This window comes from Pyxicephalus adspersus, chromosome 3 (assembly GCF_032062135.1).
Source record: "Pyxicephalus adspersus chromosome 3, UCB_Pads_2.0, whole genome shotgun sequence".
Classification (NCBI taxonomy): Eukaryota; Metazoa; Chordata; class Amphibia; order Anura; family Pyxicephalidae; genus Pyxicephalus; species Pyxicephalus adspersus.
In genome coordinates this window covers 38,969,975-38,983,386 of record NC_092860.1, presented here as the reverse complement: position 1 = coordinate 38,983,386, position 13,412 = coordinate 38,969,975, and the positions used below count along the sequence as shown (strand labels likewise).

The window sequence follows — 13,412 nt, the reverse complement described above, 5'->3', positions numbered from 1 at the left end:
AAACAAGATGCTTGATTTAGCAGGTCCTTTATGATTAGGGCATCTGAACTGAAAAAATTAGTTACACTCTTGGGTGTTACTGTCCAGTGACTTCACGTTCCACATTTCTCCCATCTATTTTCTGAACATCTGGCATGACAAATGCTGGTGCTCCAACTTCCACCTCTAGCTAGATAGATAGATAGAAAGTCTTATGGTACATGTTTATTTCGCACAGGCTGTTAGGAATAAAACTACATCCATTCTGACATTATATTCCCCAAGTAATGAATGGAATGAAAGCTGAAATGAGTGCATTTAATTAGGCTATTGTTTCTTAAGTCTTCATATATCTCATTGTTATGTAAATTTGGGAAGTGCATTTGAAACAAAAGAACTGCAATATAAAGTGGAATTAAACCACCCCAAATAAACAGGAATCTCATATTAGAGTAAGGAGGTCTCAAACTCTGTGATGTCTGGGAATTGTATAGGGGATGGAAGTATCTATTATTGCTTCACTCTGACAGACAAAGTATGGCTTCCATCCAAGAACATGAAACTACTCCCTATTGTCTGCAATAGCAACATTCTTTAGAGACTGCAGAATTGGGGCACATTGCCAGCAAGCAGTGATTGCCATTATCTTTAGTTCTTGTTGACACTTAAACTGAGAAGTAAATTTGAAAGACAAGACTAAAATACACCGGTTTGCATGTATGTAACTCACTTCTATGTCTTTTTACTAACTCCTACATGGATGTCATGCTGTATGTATCAATAACGTTTTACAAGGGAGGATTCAACTTATCCAAAGAGATCAGTGCTGCGTAATATGTTGGCGCTATATAAATCCTGTTTAATATTAATAATACCTACCTGTTATTTATTTTTAAATGTGGGCTTATTATACAAATATCATCAAAAGGGTCAGGATTTTGACAAAAGGAATAGATATCCATGGTATATCAAAATTAATCTTAAATATGGACCACATGCAATGAGTGCAATAGAAACAAAAACAAAATAAAGTTCTGATCACATAGTTTTGATGACTGAGATTTTGTTGGCCTACTAAACCAGAAATTGCAATGCAAATAGTAGGAGTAAAGATGCATGAAGGTGACACATGTGGGCTTTTAATGCAAATTAAGCCAATTTTTTACATACTGTAAATCATGCATGACCACTAACCTATTTCTCCAGCCTGGTTTACATTTGACCCTCGTTCAGATATTTGCTTTATTAATTGCTGGGGGTTGTGACTTGCTTCCACTATAGTCTCAGCCTTTCTGCAATGATTAAAATGTTGTTAATCCTGTAATTTTCCTTAAACTTGTACCTCTAATAGCTACAAATTTTATAAACTTTAACCAGAATTATATAAGCCGTTTTCTGCAGAGAAACCAGATTTCAGTGGGCATCAAGGCCCCGGCTTTTCTGTTGTTGTTCCCAAAATTCCAATCAAACTTAAGTGTTGTTTTGTTACAAGGACAAGGTATAAACTATAGTTTTGTTTTTCTATGTTTTTAATTCCGTTGTATAACTGGCCCTTCATTTTCATTTTACTGCTTCTAAAGAAACTGACCACATGCACAGATGTCCTGGGTTACTCCTTAGCTTAGCCAACTGTAGCAGATCAAAAGAAAAAAGTATCAGTCTGTAATGTTAGCAATAGGAAACTATCTAGTGAAAGCAATTACACATAAAGGTATTTGCTGTAAATGTTCTAACCAAATAGTCTCATAGTCATTTTTGCTACCATTACAGACACCAGAACATTTTCCTATATGCCTTCTATTTGCATACTTTATATTTGATTTCTACATAAGTATTATGATCATTATAAATTTATTTTATGCACCAATTATTTTGCATTTTCTTTGCATAGGTGGATTTACCAGATGACACCAGTCCCAAAATAGTGCATTTTCAGTGTGCCACGAAAGTTCAGCTTATTAGAGATGGCCAGTATGGAATCTATATTACATCCAGAGAATTGATGGCTACTGATTCTGGGACTGTGGATGAAGACATCATTTTTAAGATTATAAGGGGACCTCAGAGAGGTTACCTGAAAAATGTAACATCGGGTAAGGGCAAACATATTATCTCTACACAACATAACTCTTGTGATGTAATGCAAAATGTGTTGGAAGCTTTTTCATTTTTACATAAATATTATTTTTATTTCCATTATTCCTAATGTTTTTTCTTAGGTAAAATTATTAAAGAGCAATTCACTCAACAGGATCTAAACAGAAAATCTATTCTATACATCATAAATCCTTCACTTGGTGTGTATGATGATGCCATGGAGTTTGACGTTTCAGATCGAGCTGGAAACAGAGCTTTACCACAAATGTAAGTCATGACAGATCCTAATCTTTTATATAGTTTGTAGTGTTCATTAGACAGTCTGTATTGTGTGCTACTTCCCCCTCCTCTTGGATTGTAAGCTCTTTGGGGCAGGGTTCTCTTTTTCTGCAGTGTCTTTGTATTTGTTATTTGCAACCCCTTTTTATTATACACCACTGTGTAATATGTTGGCTCCTTTTAAATATAGTTTATTATTATTATTATTAATTATTTTTATATTAATAATGTTCTCATCTAATAAGGAAATTATATTACTGAATTGTGTACAGATAAATTATCTTGGGCTGTCTTTTTTACCTAATGATGATGTTTGAGATCTTTGCTTGTGTATCAGCTATGACATTGTACACTAGAAATAGATTTACAGTAATTTTTATATAAAATATGCAACACTGTACAATACTGTCCATGTTGAAGTACCTGGTCGGCAGATCCAAAATACACACAGCTTCTCTATATGAGTGTTGGTGATTGCATTGGCTTTCCTGCAGTCATTCAGGGTATGTGGGGTTTTATTTTATGGCCAAACAACGTGATTATCTGTGCAGTGGGACCTTACAGTGGACCTTAAATGTTCTATAATCCTTAGCAGTTTTACAGGCCTTATACCATCTTAACACTATACCTCAGATTTGTACAAGTTTATCTATTTTTAGAAAAAAAGTAGTATTAAAATAATTTTCTGATTATGTATACAAAGGTTTGTATAGCAGTAGCTCTAAACCACTTAACTAACACAAATAAAAAAAACTCCCCTTACAGTGTAGTACCCTTGTCTAGAGGGAAGGAAACAGAACTCTTTTTCACCTCCATTATTTCCAACATGGTCTAGTGTGCTACTGGTCCCCCCGCAGACTCTTCTTTAATGCAATCTGTGCTGCGGTCGCAGGTCCTGTAGTACTTCATTGTAAGAGAGGAAGCTGGAGACCAGCTTGCAACCCAGATAATCAGAGAGGGAGAATGTGTGGTCATCAGGGGTGGGGGGACAAAATGGACGTCTAACCCTTGCAGTGCAGGCAGTTAGTTATAGATTTCAGCTTCATTAAATACAACATTAAATTTAAAATGTGGAATTTACAATTTACAGGGAAAAGCATAATTTACCTTCATCTAACCATTTCTTATATTCCAAGTACCAAGTGTAGAAAATCACAGCAAACAGACCAATCAGGCCAATCCATATCTCAAATGATTCTTTAGATTAGAATACATATTATCAGGACATTTTTTTTCTCTCCATAAATATGTTAGCTTACAATACAGATTTCTACCACTAGATGTCCCTCTTGTCTTATAGTTATGTGTCCCACTTGTAGAAGGGGAAGTCAGCAATGTGTGGACCATCTACATAGATATTTTGTTTAACTAATACAAATTTATATAGCTAAAAACAAATGCAATCTCAACATAGTTATGAATTAGTATTGTCTAAGAAATGTTGCTGACATTTTACCAGACTACAATGGTGTGTTGTATGGAATAAATGTTTATACATTTCTAGCTGTAGTATGTTTATGCATTTCTAGCTGTAGTTATTAATATTAACTTCACGCGCTGTCTTTTTTTCTGCACATAGGTACCAATAATATTATACAATATGCTTTCATAAAGTGTCAGTAAACCAATTTTCCCCTCCTTGCAAAAAAATCATACAGCCTCATTAATATACTGAAAAAGAGTGTGCCTTCTGTTTTTTTGGGGGGTAAAAATACCTCTTTTTTGCCAGTAACTTGCAATAACTGCAGTAACGGCACATATGGAGGCCTAACTGGCAGAACCTACAGCTTGTCCAGGTTTTAAACACTGAGGGCAGGGGTGGAGTTCCAAATTTTGGAAATTGCCTGTTAATAAATGACAGTAAGGATCATAGAAGCCACTAGCCATTGGAGCCACTATCACGTACAACCCATCCAACAGACAGTAAAAGTTACTGATACACTCAAAAATTGTTTTAAGCCATTTGTATTGTTTTTATTTTCCCTTCTTCTCTTCCCTTATGTTGGAAGGGTGTTTTGTTGCTGGCATTTTCCTTCCCCTCTTTTTGCACAGTACAATAATGCTAGAACAGCTCTGTGAAATCCTAGGGTTCCTTCAGAGGTTGCAAGGGGTTCCTTGAGCTGTGTGTGACTGCCATCTAAAGCAGTGCCTGCATAGTTCCAGATCTAATGCCACTTGGCAGAGTAACAATAACACTCTTTAGATATCTCAAAGGGCAGTATTCTGAACATTCATCACACTGACTATGAATATAATGACCATTTTCTTAAGACCTCTGATAAACTTATTTTTGTTGGAATTCCTTGAGAACTGAAAACTATTTTAAGGTTTCCCTGGCAGGGATTATTGTGGGATAATCTGTGATAGAGGCAGCCATTATACATGGTAATGACAAGCTGGAGAGCAGTGCAAGTCGGAACAAAACATTTTGATGTGTACAGTGATTTTGCCTGTCACTGCAATCATATTGGTTTGTTTAGACAGCAATGAGAGGTTTACCTTATCCTCTTAGTACATCAAAAAAAGATTGCAGACAGGAAGTTAGGTATGTTTTATTGCAGAAACTATATCACCTGTCCCTTCTGAAAAAAAAATCCTTCCTGCTTGCAACTTTTCAATGCAGAACTCTAGCTCTGCTTTAGGACTATATATACAGGGATATATGTTAGAGTCATGAAAACAACAAAACATAGTGGTCTTTCTAGACTTCAATTCTTTTGATTACGGATAATGTATTACAGATTACCAGCACATGCATAATCATTACTATTCATTAGTTCATTACTATTCAATCATACTAATCATTACATTAGTTGTTATTTGCATTATTAATATAATGTGTTATTGGATTTTTTTTTACTATTTCACAGCTTAGGTTTGAAATGGTCTGGTATTGAACTGCTTCAAACCCAGTATGAGGTATGTGAGACAGAAGCAGCGGTGTCTCTGAAGCTCACAAGGAGAGGTTACATTGTAGACTCCGCCTTCATTACAGTGATGGTAACACTTTTCATGTTTTACAATTAACAAATACAAATTGTAACTGAATATAAATTCAAAGCTTGAAAGTACAAACTGCTGTCTCTCAATATGTTCACTTATACAGTGGTTCAAGTAATACATGACGGAAAATACTGATTAGTATGTTGGCAATTGTAAAAAAAAAGTCTTAGTGCTTGCATTAATATAGAGGTGGAAGGTTTAGCAACTTCTGAATAAACCACTGCTTCTCAAGAGCAGCAAAATTCTAGTAATATAAATGCTATTTCACTTTTTAATCAACACACTTGAGTCGTTTTGTGGAAAGAAGGTTAGAAAAGTTATTTTATACATGAACTTTTCATATTCTGTCATTTGATAAAAAAAAGTCCCCTAGCTACTGGGTACATGATTTTGCATGGACCAATGCATTCATTACAAGTGTAGAAGGTTGCCAAATATTAGGCAAAGCACATTACAGAGCAGCTTTTTTCAAGTCATTAGTGTTGTCACTGCATTTACATCTGGTACAATTATTGCTCTGTGCAATGTGCTTGCTTTTGCTGCAGTGAGATCAGATGGTATGGAGTTCATTAAAGCAGACCTAACATCAGATATATTTGTTCATGACATTCATAAGTGATGTGTCAATGTATGATGTAGCAGTTTTATAATAAAGTTTAGATAGGGGATGATGTGACAATGCACTCCTCAAAGCCATGTATAGTTACATGATAATTAAATAAATAATAATTATATATATATATATATATATATATATAATTGGTTTAGAAGCTAAGCTGAGATTTTTTTGAATGGGGAAGCTTAGTCACTTTAGCAAGTGGTTTTCCTCCATTACCCCTTTATCCTGGGAACCACCAGGACAGATTTTGTGAAGCAAACATTTTGAGTTGCAATCAGTTCAAGAAGTGGGGCAAAATCCTCCAACTCTGACACCTGTTCATATAGCAACTCTCTAAGATTCGGGGCTATTACCTTCTCCATAATGTTCACTATCCCTCAGATTTCCTCTTGCATATCTAGGACTGAAAGTGAAGGATAGTCCACCCAATTAGAAGGATTTACTCTTTCCTGCCCTATCTGAACCTAAAAGGTTTTATTTTACATGCACGTTAACCAACTTTGTTCTGGTATCATTCATGGTCAACTTTTGGTCACCCACTGCCAACATCCACTTCCTGCACTAAAATGCTATCCTAGAGATGATATACCCTAACATAATGTAAATCTCTGACTGACTTTATATTCTTTGTGTGCCCACATATCTCACACAAATCAGTTTGCTAACTGATCAGGTTCAGCCTAGCCCAGGTTGTTGGGGTTGCTGTTGAACCAGGGAAGGCAAAATACAATTGACTAAAATTCAACTTGAAACAGTAATCAGCTCCTGGAGTTTCAGACCCACTACAGAGCACTACATAGAGACATAATTTGCAAATTCTTGTTACTTTGGCTTTTTGGGATTGTCTGTGTGCTTTCATGACCGCATTGGCTCACTAGGATTGTGTGCACCATGACCAGCTTTTAGCAGGGAAAAAGCAGATCCAATTCTATGCTGCCTTCCCTTGCACAGCAGATCACCCCGGTACTAAAGTATTGGTGGATAATGAGCAATCTGTTACTGCAGAAATGCCAGACCCCTATAAAGCTGATCCTGTTACCCTAAAAAAAATACCTAAAGTTTGACATGAAAATTACAATTACAACTAAATCAATAAAACCTCCCTATTTTCCTCTGGTCCCAGCAAATTATTTGCATGCTCTGGATCAGTGGTTGCCAACCTTTCAGACCTCACGGACAGCTAAATTCATCATTTTAAATTCCGATTTTCAAAAAGACTCATAGTACAAGTGAGTGCGCCTGCGCCAGGTCCAGAATCCACATCGCACATGCACGGTGAGCCATGTGTTACTCAAAGGATGATGCCAGAACCTGCCCATTCTCCCATCGCAGGCTCAGACCTGCTTGCTAAAAATCCTCGGGGGAGAGTAGCGTAGGACTGTGGACACAACAACATTGTGTCCATACGGGGAAAGTACGTCAGGAGAAGGACGCCGCTGGGGGGGATTCTTAATGAATGAATGAGCTTAGGGATAAGATCAGTAGGGATGGGGAGAAAAAATGTAGGATGTGTGAGGATTAAATATGGAAGAGGTAGTATGATGGACAATGTATTACTGAAGAGAGTGTGGAATTGAAGAATGAATAGAAGGGATAGAGGGATGAAAAATTATGATAATGAATGAGAAGAAAAAGGAGAGAAATAGAGAAGTGAATGAATGAATGAATGAATGGGTAATCGGAATGTAGGTGAGTGTGCCAGGGAAGGGGATTATGTCAGGATAATTGAATGTGTAATGGTAACATTAAGGGACATTTTTCTGCGGACCATCAAAGTTTTTTCATGGACCACCAATTGACGACCACTGCTCTGGATGATATGGACATACATGTATGTGCGTCAAATACGCATGCAAGCATTCACAGTATCATTTAGAATTATGTCAGGGAATTTACTGCTCTGCTATGTGATTTAGAGTTACAACTATATAGTAAAAAAGCTTTGTCAACTATTTGAGGTAATGGGCCTGATTTAATAAATTTCCCCAAGGCTGGATAGAATACACTTTCAGAAGTGAAGCTGGGTGTTCCAGAAAACATGGAATGGATTCTTAAAAATCATTTGCTATTTGTTTGCAAACGTTTTTATTCCTGGACCAGATCCATTCCAGGTTTGCTGGATCACCCAACTTCACTGATGAAAGTGTATCCTCTCCAGCCTTGGAGAGCTTAATAAATCAGGGCCAATGTCTAGATTTGTGATATTCATGAAAACTCTGCTTAGAAAAAATTTCAGGAATTTTTTTGTTCCTGTGTTCCCTCTTTCCTAATAGGTTCTATAAGATGTATATGTATACTATGTTAGGATAGTCCACATAGGAAAGGTCTAGTGAGAAAAAAGGCAAATCTCTATACTCTGAGGAATTAGGAAGACTAAAGGGTTTTCAGTTGCTAGTAGTGAAGTGATAATTCTAATAACCTTTAACATACATTTTGCTATGTTTTATAGGTGAATGGAATAAGTGCTTTGGATGGGAAAGACTTTTCTTCAAGTCCTTCAAAACTAATACAATTTGACCCAGGTAAGAGTTAGCACACAGATACTGAAAAAAAGAAAAACATCTGTTATATAATGATTTCTTTGTCTCATATTAAAGCTTAAAAAATATAGCAAAGCAGATCTGATTATGGTTGTTATGGGGCATTAAATATAGCTTAGCAAGACTGATAACTACAACTCATTTATGTAAACATGTACTGCATTTTAAACAAATAGTGGTGTATTTATAAATGCTTGCATAAACATTGGGTAAAAAAAAAATTTTAAACAGACTTCTTAAAAGTAGTAAAAGAGCTGACATAGGCATCTTTGGTTATTTTACTGGCCTGATCTTTAAGGTTAAGTCCTGCATATCCCCATTTCACTGTCCAATCAAACCTTAGTATAATCTGAGTGGACAAGAGGAGGAAGTTGGTGGGGAATAGCCATACTGTAACACCACACAGTACATGAGATCATGTGCAAGAATCAAGCAGAACAAATACTTTGACAAAATATGTATACAATAAAATATTTTGCTTTTTTTGCAGCAGGGTCTGCATTCAGCTCTTAAGCTCTTTTCAAATGTAATAACTAATATTACAGAATGTTAAACATCTAGAATTTCTAAAATCCTTAGAACCCTTATTTTTTATTTTATAAATTACTTCCAATGTTTTCTAAAAAAAAAAAAACTGTAACCATTTAGGATTGATTATATATGTATGCATAGTGATTATCCTTAAAGAAAAATTATAAAACTTATCCTCCTACCTATTTATTGTCAGTGTTGTTGGCAGTAAATAACAATAACCAGCACTAACTAATTAAGTATTAAGTACTAATTGGTAAATGAACAATCTATGATGGCACAAATCCAGTTTTTTACATTTCCATAGCATATGAAAAATGTGCAAAGTGAACATTTTACTTTATTTACTGTCTTTCACCTTGCAAAGCAAACATACACTTTGCTAAGTGAACAGTATCTATTTCCTCAGTTATTCAATTCCATTGTCTATTAAAAATATTATGTTGTACAGCTATAAAAACATATAACTAAATGTAAATATGTATTTTTGTTGAAAAGCCCTCTACATTTGTTGTGTGCCCTTTACATTCATGTGAATTCGATTAATTTTGAATTAGATTTAGTTTTAAAGAAAAATATGTCAATACATTAATTACATATCTCTGATATTTATAATTTATATTTATAAGTTATCTATATACTGTCCTGTAAAAAGTTAATGTGCAATCTAATGCATTTGTCCTAAAGAACATAAATTAAAATTAACTAGACAAGTAATGAAGAATAGACATTGCAATACAAAAAAGTTGTGATTTTTTTCCTCCTGTTGTATTGGAAAATATTGCAACTGTTTCTGATGAAAGCTCTTTCAAATGTAATAATATAGTTATCTTATGTCTGCACATTTATGTGCAAGGCATTGTTTATCTAAACAGCAGGGGATTAATGTGCTATAACAAAGCATTATCTTACTTACATTATACTTAATTAATTAGTAGTAAAACATAGTGATTTTCTGGGAGATTTTGGCATGTTTTTACATTTACCAAACCTTACAAAATAGAGCCGCTGCTTTTGCTTGCCAACAGTAAGACTTTCTGCTCAATTCCAGGATAGAATTAGCTGTTATACATGTTGCTGGGCAAATAGGAATTCCATCTTAAATTATACATATGATAGAACTATGTGGTACAGTGTGAGGAAAGCTTGCAAGCTATTATAGAATTTTTAGCAGTGTCATAGTCTATCAATATAGTGGAATTGAATGGGGTATTAAGAAATAGTAATCAATCAAAACCTTCTAGTAGAAATATATGATCTGCTAATGGATGCACAAATCCTAACAGTCCATCTACATCATCACCTATGAATAATGATAATAAGGCACTGGATTTTTTTGACAAACCAGCAGTAACATACTCAATTTTGAAATTTTACACCATTGTCCATAAAATCAATATTATGTTAAAATCTGGTTATTTCAAAATGTTTTATTAACACATCATGAAACATGGGACATACAAATCTTAAGTTTAATTACTTTAATATGCAAAGCGAAGTATTTATTAATTGTTTACAGTTTACAGTATGTTAGGTTTGTGTGCATGACTATGTCATCTATGTCTTCTATTGTTACTGACCGTAGATATGTAGACAGTGCACAAGGACATGATATAACTTCCCCATACATATGACCAATTTCTCCTTAAATGTTGGCTAACAGTGGATATAACAGGAAAATGTGTTATGAGTAACATTTTACACAATGCAGAACTCTGAAAACAGCCCAGTGAAGACTTATAGACATTATAAAAAGTCTTGGAACAGAAAATGTTTTTATCTGTTTAAACTACAAGTAGTATTGCCACTTTTTTTTTAAATTAACCTGGCCTGCAATGTGTTTATGGTAAAACAATGGTAAAATATATTAGTATTAGTGTGTATGTATGTCTTCCATTGAGATCTTGTGGAGGCCTTTGGAATCTAAACTGCACATAGGGCCTTGACTGTTTCCCAAGTCAATATTAAATCCTCAACTACCACTCTACTGCCAACTGAGTTCTGGCATTCGAATTAGCAGCTGTATTAGGCAGAACTTGATTTCAATTCAAAGAAAAAGGCGAGGTTTGTAAACACCCAAAGCTCTTGATCATTCTACCATTGGTGAAAATGATTACTCATGATCATTTTTAACAATAGTTATTGGCTGTAGGGCCCTGATTGTGAAGGGCCTTACAGCCAATGGGTCAGCACAAAGTTAGCCAATTAGTATTTTCAGAAGTAAGCAATTGCACACTATGTTTTTCTACCAATAAAAGTTTTCCTGTAGCAAATGCTAAATTTGTAGCAACTTTCTTTTATGTTTACATGTCAAGACTTTAGTTATGACCACACATAAAAAATAGTAAATTTACAGATAGACAACAACAATCTAATGAAAAAGCTTAATGTGTAAATTACAACTCAGGGAATGTGCAGAGCTCAGTTTTATAAGTGTTATCTTTGTATCCATGGGTAACCTAAATTGCAGGATTGTTATTAAAGTTAGATATATGTGTTTGTGAGACGATTATGTAATACATTTTAAATGCACTTAGTGCATTCTTTGCTTTTGAAAGAAATTAAAAGAGAAAAATAGCATTTGAAATGTAAACCTCACCACATTATAAACGTTTTAAACAATTGTCTAAAACAATAAGCGTACATTATGTTAACATGGTAAAACAGAAAATAAAGACCAAGAACAAAAGCAGGTAAAAATTAAACAGCCCAAAATAAATATTCCTAAATGTTGTGGACTGTTATGTAACTTTTAATTAAAGACCAAATATTTAAAAGAGAAATAGGTAAGTGTTGGGGAGGATTTTGGCATACCTGCAATCCAACTTGGTAACTGGTCTGGACCTACTTTTACCTAATATTTTGAAAGTCTAGGTAAATCTGAAGATGCCCCGGGAGGATTGCTGCAGGTCTAGTCATTGTAAAAACTCAGTTTTCATATGCTGAAAGCCATCCTTGTGAATTATGAGCTGCAATACGAATATGTCTGCATTGTAGGCACTTTTTGTACTTTAGGGCATTTTAAATGCCTTCATTTGGTTAAAATTCAAAAAATGTAGAATAATGTCCTGAAACTGCTACATGCCTGGAGTTTAAGGTTCAGAACCACATGTGCCAAAACTGTTTAAACTTTTTTTAAGTTTATAAAAATATGTGGTTTTGTATTTTAGAATTTGTTGTGTTACATTACGAGTACATCTAAGTATTGCTAAACCAGCTGTTTATGTGTTTATCTAAAGAGGCAGTAGGTGTATAGTTGACTTGACTTGACTTTCAGCACTTGATTTGTATGGTGTCACTGCTGTTGAGCAAAACTCACTTGTTTAGACAGTGAGGAGTATGTGTGGGATAATATATGGAGCAATAAAAACCTAATAGTGGTTCTACACCTATATCATTTTGTCAATTTTTGAAAAAAATTTGGGCTTGATATACTTTATTGGGTTTAATGTAACTTACTGTGAAATAGACTACACTGGTTTTGACCAGTCACCAGTGTGCTTCGATAGACAGCAATGCCTGAATATCATGAATAAGTTTGGATACTTGAGATATTTTATATTGATACTCTATCTCCTTGGAGTCTCTAGCTATAGATGGTCCAGGATCTTTACTGTAAATCCAGCATATACTGTATGGGTAATATCTCTTAGGTGGCCATTTTACTAGGCGTGTTGAAGTCCTATTTTGAAGATACCCAGATTCTCTTTAGGGCAAAATATTGAAAATCAATATTATGTAGTATCTTATTATTACTGCTAACATGCAAGTATAATGAAGGTTCAAATTTAGTTGGCCCACTAACAGAAACAGTTACTTTTGTGATTTACAATATGAACAAAACTTGGAGACCTGAAGTGTTCGTCAAAATGAATGGTAATTGTAGGAACTCCTCTCTGGCCTTATTTTTTTTTATTGTAATTGCCAATGTCCCATTAGAGGCAATTACTTTCTTTTGTTTTCTTGTACCAAGCTCACAGCAGGGAGTGAAACTAAATATTCAGTTTTGGGGGAAACCACCTCTTAGACAGTTTTTGATAAAAAAGGTGTCCTCACATGTGAACTATGGCTTTGCATGATTTCCAAGGACAATGGCAAAGAGGGGTCCTAAAAGGCTGACCGGGTACACATCTGAAATTAAGCGGGATCCACTGTCTTCAGACACAGATAGCAATATATGATCAGTGGAAGCCTGAAGCTGGTAAGACATCATAGGTATTCTATATTTCTAAGTAAAAGGTTCACTGCTTTTATTAGCATGTGGACATGGTTGTTGAAAGCCATGTGCACTAAAGTTTATTTTCTTATTCTAATATATGTGAACCATATGAAAAGCAAAGTAGTGTAAAAGGGCCCTTAGGCAC

General features: G+C 34.8%; 1 protein-coding gene across 4 annotated transcripts in view; it reads left to right on the top strand.

Annotated features, from left to right (window-relative positions):
* The window catches only part of FREM1 (FRAS1 related extracellular matrix 1), an 83,598-nt gene that overhangs the window by 57,921 nt on the left and 12,265 nt on the right, over positions 1-13,412 (top strand). For 2 of the 4 annotated variants that reach the window (XM_072404294.1, XM_072404296.1), the window contains 4 exons: positions 1,871-2,072; positions 2,199-2,343; positions 5,226-5,355; positions 8,427-8,499. In XM_072404294.1, coding sequence (XP_072260395.1) covers positions 1,871-2,072; positions 2,199-2,343; positions 5,226-5,355; positions 8,427-8,499 — 550 coding nt within the window. Of the gene's footprint in view, positions 1-1,870; positions 2,073-2,198; positions 2,344-5,225; positions 5,356-8,426; positions 8,500-13,412 lie in introns of those variants that run through there. The other 2 variants (XM_072404295.1, XR_011919772.1) reach the window with 2 other exon arrangements.